The 20,725-nt window shown below is 41.3% G+C and overlaps 1 protein-coding gene across 4 annotated transcripts in view; it reads left to right on the plus strand.

The window, feature by feature from the left end:
• The first annotated feature begins 496 nt into the window (after positions 1 to 496).
• The window catches only part of LOC116314635 (CD2-associated protein), an 89,762-nt gene continuing 69,533 nt past the window's right edge, over positions 497 to 20,725 (plus strand). Inside the window, exon 1 of one of the 4 annotated variants that reach the window (XM_039598891.1) lies at positions 497 to 921. In XM_039598891.1, the coding sequence (XP_039454825.1) occupies positions 918 to 921 (4 nt within the window). In that variant the 5' untranslated portion in view covers positions 497 to 917. The remainder of the gene's footprint in view (positions 922 to 20,725) is intronic. The other 3 variants (XM_039598892.1, XM_039598889.1, XM_039598890.1) reach the window with 3 other exon arrangements.

Raw genomic sequence — 20,725 nt, forward strand, 5'->3', positions numbered from 1 at the left:
GGGCCTGACATTCATGACAGCATATGTTGTGTAGGTTAGATGTGGTCTCAAATGTCACAAGACATCTGATATCTGGCCTATTTCTGTGGTTGTTGATGAACTGAGGCAGCCAGACTCAAGTTAAATCAATTACATCAGCCAAGGCTAAATGTGAAGTAGTGGGTAGTTATTGTTATTATAGTTATTCTTATAGTTATTTTAAGTTATTTCCCCTCATCTGTTATATAAATGATCAGATATATATATATATATATATATGATGTTTGTAACTACTTCAAAGAACCTTTTTCAATTTTTTTCTGACTATTTTTTATATTCAGTGTGAAAGCTAAGACTGTGTACAACCATTTTATACGGGCTTTAGTTTTTTTCCCATTAAGTCCCTGAAAGCCTAAAGATTGATAGTGTGTAATAAAGACAGCCCCTAAAGCAGAGTGGAAGGAGCTGGAGTGGTGTCTCTCCCAGGCTCGCACTAATGCAGTTACTGTACTTGCTGAATGGGACGTTTAGCAGGAGGAGGAGGTGGGGGGGTCAACATTCCATTAACCATTCCTCTCGCGGGAATGAAACATCGCGAAGTTTCCTGCTATTTAGTGTTTTGGTAGCAGCAAGAATCAGGCAATCGGAGTAGCAGCGATCCGTGGAGGCAAGTCCAAGAAAGGTGGGGAGTCCTGGGTAACTTCCTGCACTCAACTCTAGAAGCACTGCAAAGAGAGAGAACCAGGGAGGCTGCTGCCGCTGCTGGAGCGAAGACGAATGGATATACCCCTCATCTGGCTCCCTTTTCATCAGTGACTCGACTAGAAAACTCTTGGCGGTTGGCTGTGCTCGTCTACCTGGGTAGTAGTTAGCTAGCAGCGAGGTTGCTGGACGACAGAATCCCAGCATTTGATCGCGAGGCGCCGAGAAGGACAGGAATGGGTGAGTTTCCATGATGTGGCGCTTGTGTGTCTCTGTTTGTGTTCATACGTTAACGGCTTTTTATTTCCCCACCCAGCCCGCTATCGTAACCCGGACTGAGCTTCAAATTAAGGGTCTTAAGTCACGCTGTCAGTGCCCCCCCCCCCTTTTTTTATACCAGCAGGGAGTTAAAGTTAGCCAGCCTTGGAAGCTAGCCTAGCCAGCTAGCTGACTGCCTGGCTGGATAACGCCACCTCCATCCCACCAACGGATTTGGCTGTGGTTGTAGCTAATGTTACCAGGAGCTCCGAGTGAGCTCAAGTCCACACGGCCTCCTCGAAAACACTCACTGTGCTGAAAATAGCGTAGCAGCTCGGAATTCCCATTTTATTCCCACCCGGCAGAGGCAATTATACAAACTGAGGATAGAAGTGCACAGACAGGAAACTTGTGACGTGAACCTGGCGTCTTTGGCTCTGAAAGGTTATTAATAACTCCCTTTTCTGACGTTTGCTCTAAGCCTGATGTGAATAGTAGGTGATGTAGTTGTGGACAGTGTGCGTCGTGATTTGGAAGTTTTCCCTGGCATACTCTCCTTGACTACCCTAATGCATGCCATCCTACAGTTTCCTCTGCTTCGTCTCTTGCGTGATCATACACCAGGGTCTTTTTTTAAAAAAGGTGGACTCAATATGATAGAACAAATGGAGTGGATTCTTCCACACTTAAACAACTGTGTAACTGCAGCTTTTGATGTTGCACACGTCTCTGTCAGGGAGAGTGTGGTGCTGCTGTTGTGACCGTCATGCTGCTTTTGCTGTCAGCATGCAGAGCAAACCTCTGATGTGTGTGTGTGTGTATGTGTACAGTGCAGACCTCCCCTGTTGTATCATCAGACTGCAGCTCTCTGTAGGCTGTGGTTAGTGTAGCGGTCTGCACTTGTTATCTCTGTGTGAAATTTTACTTACTTACTATGCTGTAAAACAGGTTTTAAGCTCAGGCTTTTGCAGCTTTGGGTGTTTGGGTTGCATATGGGACTTTTTGGGGATTTTCAAGTGACAGAGATGCTTAAAAAGACCCACAGCCACAGGGCTTTTAACTAGCTTAGAGTCACTGTGTCTGGCTTTGCTATGCCTTTGATCAGGTGGCTCATTCATAGCTGCGTTTGAACATGTCCCAGCTATGTGAGTGAGCCCCCTCACTCACACTGTTTGCTTTCCCTGTGCTTAGTTTAGGCTACAAGCGGTCAGCCTCAAGGTTGCCTAAGATGACAAAGAAAAAGCGGTCCCCGGATATGAGCACGGAACTTTTCATTACACACATAATCAGAGCAGCAGGATGTGGATTCCACAGCAGAGCCTAAATAAGTCTGGACACGGGCCAAACTGTTTGATTTAATATTAAACCCAATCTCTGCTGGCCTCAACCAGTATTTAACAGTCTGTCGTCAGTGTTGACCTCCCACCCTGGCGTTGGTGGCGTTGGGAACGATCATTTCTCTAGGGCCGTGTCCAAATATGTTGCTGTTGTTGTCAGCCTTTGAAAACATCTAAAGACAGATGTAAATGCTGTCACCTGTTAGCTGATATCTGTCACAAGTAAGGGATTAAGGTAGACTGGGTCATTCATGGCCATATGGAAAGCGTAGACTGTGTCAGTGCTCTTTCACTGGTATCCACTTGTTTTTGGCTCTGAGCGTTGGATGAAACTCTTGTCTTTTTACTGTGCTGCCATGCTGTGGGTCTCCTGATTTCTAAATTGACACATGCGTCCCTGTTCCAATGTTGTCCTCAGTCTTTACACCTGTGTTAGCACTGTTCATGCGTGAGGCATCTTTAGTTTAGCTTTAAAGGTAGTTTTAAAAGCTCCCAGTGTCTTAGGTACAAAATATTTGATAAAATTAGGTAAGGTTCTCTTCAGTGTAGCCATGTAGCTCACAGTGATGACGTTTTCACAGCGGGTAATTCAAACCATGAGGCAGTATACAAAATGACTGCACTTGTCTTGTAGACGTGGGTTCAGATTTCCTCTTGGGTGAAGTACTATTCCTTCTCTGTGCTAATAGGTGTGTATTCTATTCTAATGTTATCTGTTTGGCTAGCAATGTAGCACATCACTGTGAAGTCCAACTTCACTGATCCTCCAGATGTTGCAGATGTTTAATACACAGCAGTGCTCTGCCTTTTTTTCCCTTTAGGAAACAAATCAGGCATAGTATGGTTTATCAGTTAGCTAGCTAACTTACTGCAAAATTCTAACTGCATTAAAGCCTCTTTTTCCATGGATGCCTGAACATTACACCTTGTTGTAACATTGGGGAAAAGAGCCACACTCGTCATTTTATTGGATTTGAAGTACAAGATTTTAGTGGTGCCTCAGTGCTTGTGTGCTTTTTGAGAACTAAAGCAACATTTGGACTCAGAAATGGCTAATGATGCCCGTTTGTTATGGAAATAATATATCTGTATGATATATGCATCACATGTGTGTAATATTAAACCCCTCTGCTGCTGGTTGAAGCTGCTGGATTTAAGCACTTTCTTAAATAAATAGATGAATAGATTTGTTTGTTTTTTAAGGTTTATCAAAAAACTCTGTGTGGTACATCCTCTATCCTCAAGACAGTGTCTTGCCGTCCATGCAGAGAAAAAGCCAGGGAGAGAGAGAGAGAGAGTAAAAAACAAAAGAGCTCTTCTGTTTGAGTGCAAACGTTGTATGTAAATATAGCTGGAGACACATAGCACAGCCATTGTCTTCTGCTCATATTTATGGGGACTTTGTTGTAGTTATAAGATTTAAGTTGTTGTTGTGACCGCTCCCATCCCCTAAGAAAAGCTTTGGTTATTCAGCCAAGCCCCACATTTTACTGAGCCTAATTTGTTGGGAGCCAAAAAACCTAACCAGTGTTGAATAGTGGGGCTTGCTGTGGAAGAGGAGCATCTTAACGTGGAAGAGTTGGAAAGACCTGAGGTAATCTTATTGGTTGTCTTTTAGACTTAACAATCAGCTTCTAATCCAGTATTGGGAGTTTCTGATGGAACAAGCTCTCCTACATTGTGTTTAAATAGTCCTTTTTCAGCATGTGTCACTGTAACATCAATAGTTAGCATTGATGTAAGCCATCTCAGACTGCCGGGACCTGTTTGACACGCATACCTGCTGTTTGCTTATAAAACTACTGGTTAAGTCCTTAGTAGAGCAGGGCCTGTTTAAATATTAGCTTAAAACAGGGATCCCACTGAGGGTGAGTTTGAGTAGTTGACTGAAACTTAAACTCCAGTTGTGTTTAATGTGTGTTAGGGCGTCGGTAAAACAACCCATTGAGCTGTTAAATGGGGAGAGAATCCAGGCAGTGAGTGTCTTTTCTCCTGGCAGCACACTGCTCTTTGTATCAGCCACCTCTCAGATCGGGGGGGAAGGAATGCAGTTATGAGTTTCCTCCTTACTGATTGTGTGTGAGTGACTGATAGAAGCACGCAGCCTGCCTGGCAGTCGGCTCGCTTGCATGGCCTTGTGTACCCCCCAACACCCCTCGCTCCTTCCTTCCTTTCCCCCCTTTTCTCTCTCCCCTGTCATCAGCTTATATAAGGTCCCAAACTCTTCACCTGCGCCGTGCAAGGAGAGTCAAAACAGTATAGCTCGTCTATTGATTGTGAGCACACAGACAGGACATATGGTGGGAATTTGCTGCTCTTTGCATTTAGGAATTTGATAGCTATGAGTGTAGTTGGGATATGTATATTTAGATTGACTCATTTTTTTCCCCAGCTGAGTTGAATCAGAATGCGCAGTGACTGACCAGAGTTGCTGCAGAGGTGGACGGACGCTTTACCTGGTCTGGGTTCTTTTCTTTTCTTTTTTTTTCTTAATTGTTCTCTTGGCACAAAGAACAAAGACAATAATAATTCTGACACATGCACATGTGAAAACTATCCATCCATCCATTCACTTCCGCTTATCCTTTTAAGGGTCGCGGGGGGCGCTGGAGCCTATCCCAGCTCTCATAGGGCGAGAGGCGGGGTACACCCTGGACAGGTCGCCAGTCTGTCGCAGGGCCAACACACAGGGACAGACAACCATTCGCACTCACATTCACTCGCACATTCACACCTAGTGGCAATTTGAATTATCCAATTAACCTATCCCCACAAGTTGCATGTCTTTGGACGGTGGGAGGAAGCCGGAGTACCGGAGGAACCCACGCAAACACGGGAGAACATGCAAACTCCACACAGAAAGACCCCGGCCTGATGGTGGAATTGAACTCAGGACCTTCTTGCTGTGCGGCAACAGTGCTAACCACCGTGCCATGTGAAATGTGAAAACTATTCAGTCTGTTTTGCCTTCTCTAAAATATACAGGTAACAGTTATCACCCATGTTGAGTTTGGAGGGTTAAGGGATGATTTTCCTTATGTATGTTTTAAAACCTTGTAATGAATGTTTTAATAAGTATGATGAAGTAGTGTGGTTTAATTTCAGTTAATTAATTTAGTTCAACTTCAATTTATTTATTTATTTTTTTTAGTCTGCAAGTCAGTACTTTTGCTTGGTAAGCAAAAGGTCACTGGTTCTATTCCAGCCGGAGATAGAAATCCCCTTTGGGGTTGCGTAAGGAAGAACATCCGCCATAAAAACTCTGTCAAACAAAACATGCAGATATACCTGCTGTGGCCAGTAGATGTTTCTTCTTCTATAACTGGAAATTGCTAGAGGTACAGCAAAATGGACAGCTTCCTGATTGAATAGAAAACAAATATCCTATTTGTGTTAGCTCATGCCACCTGCAGTGTGTCATGGTACAGTTCCCTGTACCCTGACAGAGGTTAAATGCAGTTTATCCTACAGCGTTAGACTGGATTTGTGGAAGTATTATTGTAATATGGAGCTTGCAGCAGATCTTCAGAGCAGAATTGTTACTGTTGCCATAGACTTGAGTTGGAATTCATTTGGCTGTCTTGATTATGATATTTTTAGACATTTGCTGATCCGTTTGTCCAATGAACACCACTTTGTTTACCCAATAAAATATTGGTGACGGTAATACAGCCAATCACAAGTCTTCATACATAGGAAAGATGGTTAAATATAGGCCTAAATGACAGTTGGATGTATCAGTGTCTGGTTGTATAGGCAACCACTTTACAACCAGTGGTAATCGCTTCAGTCATTTTCCTGTGTTGAAGAACTTGAGCTCTGAACCCACCTACTGTGCTTTGCTGCATTTCATTGATATTGCACGGCCCCTTGTTGCTAAATCTGCATTGGTCTCTTCCTGTGTGAACACTCCTTGATACCTTCTGAACACTTCAATGGGGTATCTGGAGGTTTAAAGAGCAACACTGGACTAGCTTACAGGACTACTAGTTACTCAGAGCTGTCTTGCTGGGACTAAATACTTTAAATGATCAGGCCAGTATCAAAGCAGCCATTCAGTTAGTCCATCAGGAAGTGCTGCTCTTGTCTCTTGATATGAGAAGATTTGAATAGAAGATAGAAACTTAGACAGTATAAAAAGCTCTTGTTAACTGCGGTAACATTCAAGGCCTTTAGATCATCATTGGATTCAGTTTTAAGGTGTCAATATTCATTAATGCCATCTATCTGCCATTGGCTCTGTAAAGCCTGACCCACTTCCACACTTTGGTGTGCAGATGTACAATTTTTGCATTCCAGTATAACCTCTGAATACACATGACAGACAAACAAGAAGCAGCTGTTTGAGTTAATATTCAGATTTTGAAAAATGCATGTTTGTTAATGCAAGTCTAGGTTTAGTTTTCAGCTGGATTAGTTGTTGTAGCAAATGATCCAAATACAGCAGAGCTACATTTGAATGAAGTGGAGTCGTTTCACGTATTGGTGAATATTTAAAGACCCAGATCAGAGCTGAGTGCAGTGAATTATAAAGGGGACCTGCTGAGGCAGCGTTTCTTTTATATCGCAGTCCCAAACTCTGCCGTGTGCGTGTTTCCAAAGTGGATCAACTCCTCAAACATAAGCCTTCTCCCTCTCTCACTAATGTCACAGCAGCAGGAAAAAGGTCAAGAATCCGCCTAGGTGTCATCACACTGTTACTGTCACTTTTTTTTTTTTTTTGTAAAGTTTCTGTCCTAACATTATTTTTGCTAGTTTTTTCACACCCACGTCAGAGACAGCTGACTTTGCTTTCCCTGTGTGGCCGTGCTCACTAGTCAGTAGGGCAGCAGCATGGCTGTGTGCTTTGTATCCATTCAGAGATGTGGTTGCATCTCCATAGAAATGCCGTCTGTTGGCTGTGAGAGTGAGGCTCCGTGAGGCTGTTGTACAGCCAAGCAGCATTAAGTGGTTTGCAAATGTTAATGTTTCCAGCCATTCCGTATCATGATCCATATCTATTACAGATGAGAAAAGGCCTAAGGGAAAGGGCTTTCCCTCAGGCCTTACGGACATGTGTCCGCGCGGTGAGTCAGCAGCAGCTGGACCTGCTGTTTTGTCTTGGATTTACACCTGGCTTAACAAGTGCAGTCTGGCTCATCCAGACACATCCTGCTGCATTTATACACTTTGTTTTCACCCACCCAGATACAGTGGCTTGCAAAAGTATTTGGCCCCCTTGAACTTTTCCACATTTTGTCACATTACAGCCACAAACATGAATCAATTTTATTGGAATTACACATGAAAGACCAATACAAAGTGGTGTACACGTGAGAAGTGGAACGAAAATCATACATGATTCCAAACATTTTTTACAAATAAATAACTGAAAAGTGGGGTGTGCGTAATTATTCAGCCCCCTGAGTCAATACTTTGTGGAACCACCTTTTGCTGCAATTACAGCTGCCAGTCTTTTAGGGTATGTCTCTACCAGCTTTGCACATAGCAAACATGTGGAAGAAGGTGCTCTGGTCAGATGAGACCAGATGAGACCAAAATTGAACTTTTTGGTCAAAATGCAAAACGCTATGTGTGGCGGAAAAACTAACACTGCACATCACTCTGAACACACCATCCCCACTTTCAAATATGGTGGTGGCAGCATCATGCTCTGGGGGTGCTTCTCTTCAGCAGGGACAGGGAAGCTGGTCAGAGTTGATGGGAAGATGGATGGAGCCAAATACAGGGCAATCTTGGAAGAAAACCTCTTGGAGTCTGCAAAAGACTTGAGACTGGGGCGGAGGTTCACCTTCCAGCAGGACAACGACCCTTAACATAAAGCCAGGGCAACAATGGAATGGTTTAAAACAAAACATATCCATGTGTTAGAATGACCCAGTCAAAGTCCAGATCTAAATCCAATCAAGAATCTGTGGCAAGATCTGAAAACTGCTGTTCACAAACGCTGTCCATCTAATCTGACTGAGCTGGAGCTGTTTTGCAAAGAAGAATGGGCAAGGATTTCAGTCTCTAGATGTGTAAAGCTGGTAGAGACATACCCTAAAAGACTGGCAGCTGTAATTGCAGCAAAAGGTGGTTCTACAAAGTATTGACTCAGGGGGCTGAATAATTACACACACCCCACTTTTCAGTTATTTATTTGTAAAAAATGTTTGGAATCATGTATGATTTTCGTTCCACTTCTCACGTGTACACCACTTTGTATTGGTCTTTCACGTGGAATTCCAATAAAATTGATTCATGTTTGTGGCTGTAATGTGACAAAATGTGGAAAAGTTCAAGGGGGCCGAATACTTTTGCAAGTCACTGTATCATACAGAATGCTGAGAGGTGGGGTGACAGTGTGCAGTTGCCCATATCAGTACACACATACAGTTTCCCACACATAGACTACGCTCGTGGTTGTCTGTTTTGGAGATGAAATGGATTTGTTTCTTATGGATTTTGATGTGCAGAATCCAAATACGACACTGGTATTGTGGGTATTGTGGTCACTCTGCAGGGGGTTTGGGATGGACACCCAATTAATGGAAACAGGTTAGGGTTATGGAATTGGTGGTTAAGAGGAGATGAACACTGTTATGAGCTGTGGCACTAAACAGGAGGTGCTGGGTGCAGGATGCCCTCTCTGTCATCAGCTGGAGCTCCTCTGTTTTGACTATTCCTACCATTTAATTGCTGTGCTTCTGGGAGCGCTTGTCTTTCTGTCCCAGTTGTGCATTTAGAGCAGGACAGTAGAGTAGCACTCCTGCAGCAGGGATGTGGCTGCCGTTGGCCACATTATTGATGTGTTATAAAAGCTCGAGGTGCTTTTACCCCCACCCCCATCACCACCACCATCGATGCTGTGTTCACATTAGTTTGGTAAATGAATGAAACTAAGGTCCAGTTAATTTCACATCATTGACGCAGTAGAATAGCTGTGCACCAGTAACGGAGCTAATCTGTTGTAGTCTGGTGGCACCTGGCCATGAAGGACGAGCAGACCTGCTGACCTACATCTACACAGCAATACAAAGATGGCGAGGCACCTGTAGGCTCGTTAGCTTCCTGCTTTGGTGCTGAAAGTTGTTTGTCAACGCCTGGCAAACAGCGAGTGTATGTTCAGATGTGCTGTATGGCAGAGCCCAGTTATGAGGTGTTATGAATATAAACTGTAAAGCAGTGTAGCTGTTTCTGGGGCAGAGGCCAGGACTAGAGAACTTGAGGATATGTCTTGTCTGAAAGTCGCTGCTTGATCTGAGCTTGTCCAGCTTAGGCTGTTTGGAGACTTTTCCTCACTTTCAGTTCTCATGAAACTCTAACTTTCACTCTCAATGTTACTTCATAGGTTGCAGCTGTTTCAGCCTCAGTCTTGCTGCCCCGTGGCCTGACTCCAGTGGAATCAGGCAGGAAGTTTGCTCATGCCACGCACACACAGCACCTGTACACCGTCTTTTAATTCGCCCATGCTTACCATATTTGGAAAGGCATTTCCTCCAAGGAACAAACCAAGAGGACTTTGTCCACTGCTACACCTCTGGTATTTCACAGGCCAACACCTATCACTGACCGCACCCGTTCAGGAGCAGCTGCTGAGGGTTTTTTTTGTTTGATAAAAGGGACCGGCTCCTACAGAGGTGACGATCCAAGTTCAGCTGAACACCGTGAGACATTTAGTACAGCCATAAATGACTCACAGTCTGCCCTCCAGAACAAAGTTACTATCTTATTCCAATGAAACGGCTTGCATTTTTCTGTGCATTCAAGTGTTGCTGAGCTATTTAGATCCTAAAAAAATAAGTTTAACTTTAGCGTTATTGATAGAAACAAGGAGGCATTCATCCTGCTTTCGGTAAACAGATCCATTTAAGTTACATTTTCTGAGTATAGCCTAGACCTCTTTATAGCAAGAAAGAGACGGTACTAGGGCAGGGCAATATGGCCAAAAATATTTATCACGATATATATTTGAAAATTTGCGATAATGATATAACTGACGATATAAGACAAAATACTTTACATCTCCACAACTTTATTAGTGCAAAAACCCCCCATCAATTTATTTTAACTTAAACAAGCAGCTGTTTTTTATGTGGAATTAAAGCTATATAAAAATTTTACAGCGAAAATGCAAATTCCTTGCTGACAGTTTAACCAAAAGGCATTTCCAGTGGAAATGGGCTGACATATCCTGAGCATAACCATGTATAATATCCACAAAAGTTAAAAAGAGGTGCTTTGCAACATGAAACTGTAGTGTGCCCAATAAATAAGTCAAATACAGTGGAACCTAGGGCTGCACAATTAATCATTAGAAAATTCATACTTATGTGCGATCTCATTTCCAAATGACAACAATTTTAAAAAAAGAAAAGAAAAAAAGCGCTCACTCTTCCTGCGGAACAAATGACAAGGGCGGAGCCTTATACCACGTGATACAGAAGCCGGCTGGTTGCTAAAATTGGCAGGGATAAAACAACGAGGGGGACGTGAGAGATGACGAAGCTGTAAAGGCCAAGAAAGTGACAGGAGAAAATCCGTCCCGGTCAACCACCCAAACATCAATAATGGGAACCTTATACAGCGCTTCCCCATACCCGTTGAACTCCCGCAGGCACAAAAAAATTACAGAGGCTATCACTTATCACCTGGCTAAAGATATGGCTCCCATCAACACTGTGAAACGAGGGATTTAGGAAAATGATCAACACCCTAGACAAACGCTACACAGTGCCATCCCGCAACTATTTTTCAAATGTTGCACTACCTGCTCTATACACGCAGTGTCGAGCAACGGTGGAGACGGAATTACAAGCAGTACAACGTTTTGCGGCAACGACAAAATGTGAGACATGTATTGTTTTTATGTTCATTTATTGTTTTTATATTCAGTCTCAACTGTTACGAAGTTGATGTGCAGTTAATAAGTGCAATAAATATTTATATTGGAAAAGAAAATCGTGAGAGAATTGTGATCTCAATTCTAAGCAAAAAAATCGTGATTCTCATTTTATGCAAAATCGTGCAGCCCTAGTGGAACCCCGACTTACGAAATTAATTCGTTCCCGAGGGTCTTTCGTAAGTCAAAAATTTTGTAAGTCGAAGCACCCATCGCGTCTTTTGAGTGAGGCGATGCTGAACGATAGGCTATATATATATTGTTAAACTAGAACAACAATACGTTGTTCAAGTGGAACAGCGAAGCGCAATTATGAAAGCCAAGGGGTTGTCACATGATTCGGAAGGCATTGTGGGCGTTGTAGGCACAGCCAATCAGAGCCAGCGGATTTCGTTACACGGGCATTTTGCCGTTACACGGGCAGAAATATTGCCGTTCAGTGCCTTCGTAACTTGAATTTTTCGTTAAATGGGGTATTCGTAAGTCGGGGTTCCACTGTGCATACTTTTTGGGCGCATTAAGCAAAACAAAACAGATAAGTCAAACTTTACTCAACTCATTCTTCTTGCTTCCTCCACTTCCATACCATTTATTCATTAATGCTGAATCTGTCGCAGCTGCTCTATTCCCATGTTCTACTGCGTGACTGATAGCCTTGAGTTTAAAATCAGCTTCATAAGCATGTCTCTTAACAGGTGCTATTTTGGGGTCCTTATACACACAAAATACAGTAATATTATGTTGAAGCACAGTACGTATTACTCCTCGAGGCTCCTGACTATGGTAGCCGTAATGCTCCGACAATCGGTGCCTATCTGACGGACAAAATCCATACCAGTTCCACATCACTGAAGTTGCACCATTTTTACAAACCAATTCTGGTTCATCTGGTTCATTTGACGATCCGCTTTTGTCCTTCTCATTCTCCGTTGCCGCCATCCTTTTTCCGCCATGTGCCTAATGAAAACAAAGGCACTGCGCATGCGCGTTTTACCCATATTCTATCGCGATATTTCATTTTCTTATCATTGCCTAACATTATACCCGTATTACCGTGAACGGTATAATATGTACCGTCTAATAATAGACGGTACATTTTAGAAATAGCTGTAATCTTGATGGTAGCGGTAGTCCTCCACTATCCTATGCTATAGTATTTGTATAGCTGATATCATTGCCATTTATATGGCCATTACACCATGTGCATTAGCTCTGAATTCACAGACTTCAGCTCTAGTTTGTGATGACAGTCATCGTTCTGCTGTGTAGTATGATCGACACCTGCTGCAGGGTTTGATCAGAACGAGCTGTTATAAGCTGTAGTCAGAGGTGGTGAAGATGGAGGCAGTCCGATTGTAGGATGGCATCTTCGCTGTACGAGCAGTTGAATGATGGTGGACTGTGAGAATTGGGCTTTGGGTCATCCTGTAGTGCAGTGGTTCCCAAACTTTTTTTGCCAGGTCCCCCTTTGTTTTACAAGAAAAATGTTCGCGCCCCCCCCACCACCTAAACACATCCTCCAAACACACACACCCATATTTTGCTCCATTGCGGTTTATTTCACACCTCAAACATTTACTAAACAATTAAGCAAATACAAGTAAACGGCAATAAATTACAGGTAGTAATAAAATATACTACTAACTCTTTTACGCTGCGTCCACACCTACATGGGTATTTTTGAAAACGCAGCATATGCGTTTGGGTCTTTCGTCCACACGTAAACGGCGTTGCGATTCACCGAAAACGGAGATTATTTAAAACTCCTTTTTTGCGTTTATGTGTGGACGAGGAATACAGAGTTCGTCACGCAACGACAAAGGTATGTGCCTCTTTTCACGTCACGCTGTGCGCCACGTTATTGTTTATGTGAGATGAATTGCAGAATGGCAGATGGAGACAAAATACTGTTACTGTTAATATGAGTATCTTCAGGTTTTACACGCTTACATATACACACGCAGTTACTGTCCCTCCATTTAGAAAGGCAGAGGCGTCATGGTGTGATTATTTTACGTGTAGTTGTTTTTTTTTTTCCTGTGTAATAATGTTCAACATTGCTATCAATACATTTTTCAAAAAATGTCTCTCTGTGCAAAATGGTTTCAAAAACAAAAACAGCTGTGGGATACTGTTAGTCCGTGATTTGAACCGGGGGGAACAAATTACGGCAGGATCAGCCTGATATTATTTGTATCCCGCTGTAACTTTACTGTATAAAGAGCTAACATGTCCAAAATGTCAGGAGTAGTCATTACAAGAAGTGTTTGTGAACTAAAAATCAAGAATGTGGGATACTGTTTGTCCGTGATTTGGAGAGCCAAGCGTGTGCTCCCGACGCAGGGAAAACTAATTTTGCAGGGGAGACCTACCTTGGCACTCGTGCAGGTTAAGCCAAAGGAAAGATATGCTTCACCATATTTTCTAGTCTTTGGCTTGGAAGGAAGTTGGTTTGGAAACATATTTGGCGATGCTTCATCTCCTGCTTTGCGTTTGTGTGGGAGCCCCGTCAAAAACCTGTCCATTATGCTAGCAGTGTCCAAGCTTTCTTTTTTTTTTTTTTTTTTTTTCTTTTCATACCGCGCCCCCCCTGCATGGCGGGCCCCACACTTTGGGAACCTCTGCTGTAGTGAAATACAAGGTGGGCAGGGCTGCAGCTAGTTGGTCATCAGGGATTAAACCTTAGAAATTAAAGCAAGCAAACTGTAGACTAGTAAAAAGGTCACACATAGACATTCTCAGATGGTTGTAGTACAAAAACAAAACAAAACAAAAGAAGTGCTAAAATGATTTTCAGATATGCTTGTATGCCTGTAAACCCAGCAGTGTGTAGAACCAGTGTAGCCCTCTAAACAACTGTCTGCTCCAAAGCAAACACAGACCCAGTAACTTTAAGTATATTCCTGTTAGTGGACATACTGACTTCAAACGCTGTTTGTGTGTGGCCATTTTTTTTTTTTTTTAGAACACTATTATGTTCTCTTACATTTGTCTGATGAAAAAAGCAGTCTGTCTTCTGCGCAGGAAAAACCCTTTAAATTGGGACTCCTGCTGATATTTCCATGCTGTGAGGATTCTCAGTCTTTTAGCAGTGCACAGGAACAGCTTGGAAGTGAGTGGTTGTTCTCACAGGCTAAATTTACGTCCTAACTTTTACGTGTTTGGTCATCTGACAGCTTGTCAACTTGTATTCTGGGCTTAACTCACAACCTGATAGCCCTGTGTTTTGTTGATCTCACCCTACAGTAACACACATTTAAAAAGAAAATGCAACATAAAACAGTTTCTTGGTTGCCTTCTCTCCACTAAAGACTATGAAAGCAATAATTATCTTAAGCTGACTTCCGTTGGCATATAAGTGGTGTTAGGAAGAGATTTGAGTCAGACTGATTGAGGAGCTGTGCTGCTCAATCAGCCAGGGTGTATTTCTGTGATCACTGAGGGGCTGTTTTAAAGTCCCCTTGGTCCACATCTAGTCTTGTGCCCTGTGTGTTGAATTAACTGAGAGTGTGATTCTGCCTATCAGAGCTCTCCATTGTTTGTTTACTACCAGAGTTTGTATCTCTTCCTGTGGTTACACAGACAGATATTCCTAAATTATGGTCTGGGGCCTCGGCTAAGCTGTTTATTTTTGTGTTGCTTGGCTTGTGCTTCTTTTATGCACTTAATGTGTCTAGACTGTCGTTTACAGTGTAAATGCAGACTAGATTTCTTATAGGCTTTTGTTAAATTAAAAATGTTGATAAAAGCCAACACTGTATGGTTCTAGTTCCATGAAAAGGAAGGAATATAATTAGCTAACATGTGTGAAAGGATATCACCTGAACAGCCAAAGGTAAACTGCATAAAGTCACAGCCGTGCCAGGGCTCCAGACTAACTTCTTGCCACGGTTGCACTGGTGCGCCTAACTTTTTTTTTTTTCTTAGGTGCACCCAAATTATTCAACCGCATCGCTTAATACCACAGTTTTACATGTTCACTTTTTTTTTTTTTTTTTTTTTTTTTTTTTTTTTTTTTTTTTGGGAAATTGCTGACCATACAGACAATATTTATTTGTAAATGATTAACAACACTAAGTTCTTTATTTGGAGCACAGTTCTACAAGAAAGATAAGTTACTGAAAAAGTGCTTGTGCTTAAAGTGCTTTGGCACTTCAATTCAGTTTTGACTCAGACAGTAAAAAAATACTATAATTCTAATCACTCATCAGTACTGACACTTGTGAGAGGTGTAAGCATTACAGCAGATGCCTTTGTGTCAAAGTAACTAAGGATAAAACAAGAAAAACATGAAGGAGCTTTTCCTGGCCTGGCTTTTTATAGCAGATAACCGCCTTAAAAATATTCTGCAGTAGAACAAAAACTGAAGAAAACCATGAATCAACATATGAACATTACCTGATACTGCTGAAGTAGAGCAGAGCAAAGTCACTGAGCACCGAGGTTTTATTAGAGACACAGCTAAGCGTTTTGCAGTTTGGCATAATTTTAAGAAGTTTAAATTTCTTCAGTATTAAACAGCAGAAATTAGGCTTTCTTGTTTGAGGACGTTTTTGAAAAAAAAAAAAAAAAAACCCCCCCAAAAAAACAGCGGCCGACAGCACTGTACACGACTTGTGCGTAATTAATAAGCGAACGAATAATGCAGAAAACAGAGACTTGAGATGGGAAACTGTTCTTGAAGTACACTGAGAGAGAGAGAGGGAGAGAGTTGTGCAGCAAGTGTGATTTTTTTTTTTTTTTTTTTTTTTTTTTTTGTTATCGTGGTGGAAGCAAAACGGCGAAAGTAAGAGGGAATTAATGACGATGTTTATCAAGTTTGAAGCGTGGTTTTGATCTTCTTTTACTGCTGGTTCAGTGAATTTTGGTTGGAGAAAGACAAAACCTGCAGATTCAGAATCTGTGAACTGTCGGCTTTCAACCTCGACGGCGTGTCCGTGCACGTGACTTCGAGTGAGAAAGCTGACATCTCATAGATTCTGATGCGTCGGGTCTGTGCTTTGTGTTTACTTTGTGTTGTCTTTGTGCGGAATCCGTTTATCTGCTCTCATTTGCTGTTTTAGCTGTTTAGTGGTTGTTGAAATAGTTTTGTGAGGTTTAACCTGAGATTCTGGCGTTTCTGGCAAAATACATTTATCCCTTTCACGCATAGTGGTCACTACAGTGGACACCCATATGGAAAAGAAATAGGAAAACCTTATAAAAGACTTGCATCAGCTTTAGCTTGCTTCATATAGTGAATAATATAAGGCTTATATGATTTACTCATGAAAGTGGCCACTTTCTCATTGCTTTCATATATTGTTTTAGGAAGTATCCAAAACATACAAGTTTCATTTATATAATTTTTCAAGGGATCTTATATCTGTTTTCACTCTTGTATGCTTTTCATACAAGTTTCACACAAGACAGATACAAACTTTATAAGATTTATATATATCTTTTCCATATGGGCAGCTATTCAAAGGCTATTTTCCTGTATTTGTGTCAGTGTTAATAGTATACTTGCATATAAATCTCTACATTGGACACTGATGTGACACTCCAGAACAAATTCATCAGTCAAAACGTCTATTGTCCACCTAAGTGGACATGTGGGGGGAAAAAAAAAAAAATCTTTGAAAAGTATTTTTTTTTTGTTTCATGCCTAAAGATAAATAAAAATACTTAAGAAAAAAATCCTGATTGAGGTTGTCATAATTCATGCATGAAAGGGTTATTTTTAAAAATTGATTCAGGATTTAATGAATCAATACCCCGTTATTCAAGCTAATCAAGGATCAATGCTGCAACTGATGCTGTCTGAGCAATCAGCTATCATTAGCCGAGAAGTTAGCTAATGCCATTAAAAACCCGCATGAGAAACCTGAAATTGGCTAATAGCAAACCTAATTTGATGATATATTTGTTAAATTAATAAAGAAAATGCTAAAAATGGTGACCATTTGTTCCGGAAGTTTTATATAAACCCTAACATCAGATATCAGATGCACCACTGTCATAATAACTGTGTTGTATAAAGGCTTCATGTAGCTTCCAGATCTGAAAGTAAAGCTAGTGTGGCTTTTAAATGAGGGATGCCGATTGTTGCAAAAATACTTCTAGCCTTATAGAAGTCTGTCATCTATAAACTCTTTCCTGATGAGTGTAATGGGCTTTAATAACTGCTTTGTAGCTGACAATTTGTTACCCATTTAGCATGTGATTTCACAGTCAGATCCAGCTTTGCTGGTGAAAACACTAACACAGTGACAGCATGAGCCCAGTGATACTTTCATCGCATCCCTTTCACACGAGGGCATCTGCTAGCTGGTGGTATGGTTACCTCCTAACCACCCTCAGCCAGGAACATTAAACTAATTTTACATCGTGCGCCCACTTTGATCTGAAGTGTGCCAAACCAGTGCCTTTCTCTCAGTGTATAGTATATGTATATCTACGTATTTACTTCCTGACATTATTTATTATAAGAAAAAGAAGTACGGTTTCAGCAGTACGAGTAGTCTCAGCTATGCTTATATGAGTGAGGTTCTGTTGTGTGAATGCATACATGACGGCTCTTTGGTGGGTTAGAAATCGACAGAAACTCAGTGTAACTGCAATCCTTATTGTATTTACAAGTAAACTGATTATTTAGTAAAGGTGGCAGAGACAGTGGAGCTGGAGTATGCCAACCACAGTGAGAGATCCTACCTGGAACGGCTGAGTGACTCGACAGCAATGTGGCCAATGAGCTGGCTAGAGGAAAGAACCCACAGAGGGGTGGAACATCTGAAATATCAAATTAAAAGGACAGGGATATTCCCCTAGTAAGTTGTGGATGATGTTGTCCTCCTGAGTAGATTAAAAAGATGCTAGAGATGGACCGATCCGATATTACGTATCGGTATCGGTCCGATACTGACGTAAATTACTGGATCGGATATCGGAGAGAAATAAAAAATGTAATCCGATCCATTAAATATCAAAAAAGCACCTCACAAAACTTGCAACACGGCGTAACTCGGCTCATAACCGTAGCACGTAGGAGCAGTGTGCTCACGTGATAGAGCGGCTGTGTGTATTTGTAGCCTCACTAGCAATCCGGCATTTCATCTCCGAGGAAGTTATCCCAGAGAGAAGTAAAGCAAGTGTGTAAGTTCATCTCTGAATGTTTGTAAAGCATACCCGCGTTAAGCTTAACAACCGATATATGGAGCGACTGCCTCTTCTCTCTCTCTCTCCCTCTCCTGCTGCTACTTCAATCGTGAAACTGTTTAATGATCAGCTGATCGGCTTGTCTGTCGTGAGTCCGTCTCTCTTCTTTGTTTTTGGCCCACTTTGCACCAGAAAGAGGAAACCAGCGGCGGAACAACAGCAGCACGTTTAACCTTGATAAGCTGTTGTTAGAATTTATTTAATATTACTTTCTAGACCAGGATCCTTTTCTACGTAGCTGACGGCTGGTAACTGTGCCGGGGCGGATCTAGCAAAGTTTAGCCAGGGGGGCCGATAGGGCATTAACAGGGGAAAGGGGGGCACAAAGACATACTTTTCTTTCTTATTCTCATTTAAAATGTCTAGCTTTTAATAAATAATTATCTGAATCTTACACCCAAAGTTTTAATCTGATGTAAAATGTATAGAAGTCCATTACTGTATATAGTAACAGTTAAGTCTAATATACCATAGTAAGTTAGTACTTTTTCCTTTGGGAAAGTACCATCTGTGCAGTCTGCAATTCTGTTGAAGAAAGATGTTGAATCTATTTAATTATTCTTGAAAAATAATTTATTTCTGTGCATTTTTTTTTTCACACTGCATCAAATTAAAGTTGATTACGTCGATTAAGCATCATGAGGTGGAGGGTGGGGGGGGGTGGTTCCCTATCTTTTTTTTTGCTGGGAGTTTGCAACCCTATTAGTTAGGTTGTTTAATATTTCTGCTAAGTACACTTTAAAATACCAGAATAGGGAGGATGGAGTAGGTTTAAGTTTATTAGATTGATCAGTATTGCTGAACTATGAAATATTTTGGGTGCAGTGTATTTTTTACATACAGGTATAACAGAATAGCTTTAGTGTTGTTGTTTATTTAAACTTGAGTATGAACTTATACAAAATGCAGCAAGATATTAAAAAAACAGTTTTATTGATTAAAAAACACACGATATCGGATTCATATCGGTATCGGCAGATATCCAAATTTATGATATCGGTATCGGTATCGGACATAAAAAAGTGGTATCGTGCCATCTCTAAAAGATGCTAAAGTTAAAGATGCACATCAGTGTTTCCTGCTCAAGTAAGTTCTATGTGTGGAAAACGCTGATGTGACTCTGGTGTTGGTTGATGTTAATCACTGTTAACATTTTTGGATGTGGCTCAAAAACTGTGCTGCCATGTAATACAGTGAGAGGTCAGCAGGTAATTGGGGCACTCTAAATGTACAATAGAAGAATTGTAATGCCAGAAACTTATGATAACAATCACACATGGTTAATGCTGGTAGACACACTTTTGTTAGCCAGCAAATAGGAATGCAGCATGAAGTGATGTGGAAAAAAACAAAACAGACCCACATGGAATGCATGGTAGTAAACTATTTGGGTTTTAACAAAACAGAAAATGCAGCGAGGTAACTGCAGCAATAATTAGTTTGGGTGGTGTGGCCTACAGCTGTTCTTGTGACTAAATAAGATGTAGCGTGGAGACATACTGCCGTCTAGGGCAGGGCGATATGGCCAAAAATATATATCACGATATATATTTGAAAATTTGCGATAACGATATAACTGACGTATTTTGTCTCGCCCCCCCCATCCATTTATTTTACTTAAACAAGCAGCTGTTTTTTTATGTGCATTAAAGCTATATAAACATTTAACAGTGCAAATGCAAATTCCTTGCTGAAAGTTTAACCAAAAGGCATTTCCAGTAGAAATGGGCTGACATATCCTGAGCATAACCATGTATAGTATCCACTGAAGTAGAAAAGAGGTGCTTTGCAACATGAAACTGCAGTGTGCCAAATAAAAAAAGTCAAATATGTATTTTTCTGACCATAAGGTGCACAGGTGATTTATTTGACTGCTTTGTTTCGCTTAATGTGCCTTATGATTATAAGGCACATTAAGCGAAACAAAGCAGTCAGATAAATCAAACTTTATTCAACTCATTCTTCTTGCTTCCTCCACTTCTGTACCATTGATTCATTAATGCTGTATTCTATCACAGCTGCTCTATTCCCATGATGTTGCAGTATATTAATGACTAACCTCGTATTGTGGATGGATTTTCTCAGTTGTTCTCCTGACTGAAGTTTGGTCCGTTTACAGCATCCTGTCATGAGATTGCATTTGTCTCTAACCATCAAGAACCTTCACGTTAACTTTTATCGAGTGGAAAAGTGTTAGCCTTCATCCTCCAGCTTTACTGTTTATTTTATGCTAACACAGCTGTGTCGCTTGCGATCACGTAGCGCATCATTATATACCACCTAGCCCAACTTCAGTAACCCTACAAACGTCACTGCTGTTTAGTTTCCTGTCTTCATTTATGTTGGAAGTGATAGAAGAGCTGTATGT

The sequence above is a fragment of the Oreochromis aureus genome, linkage group 15, assembly GCF_013358895.1.
Source record: "Oreochromis aureus strain Israel breed Guangdong linkage group 15, ZZ_aureus, whole genome shotgun sequence".
Lineage (NCBI taxonomy): Eukaryota > Metazoa > Chordata > Actinopteri > Cichliformes > Cichlidae > Oreochromis > Oreochromis aureus.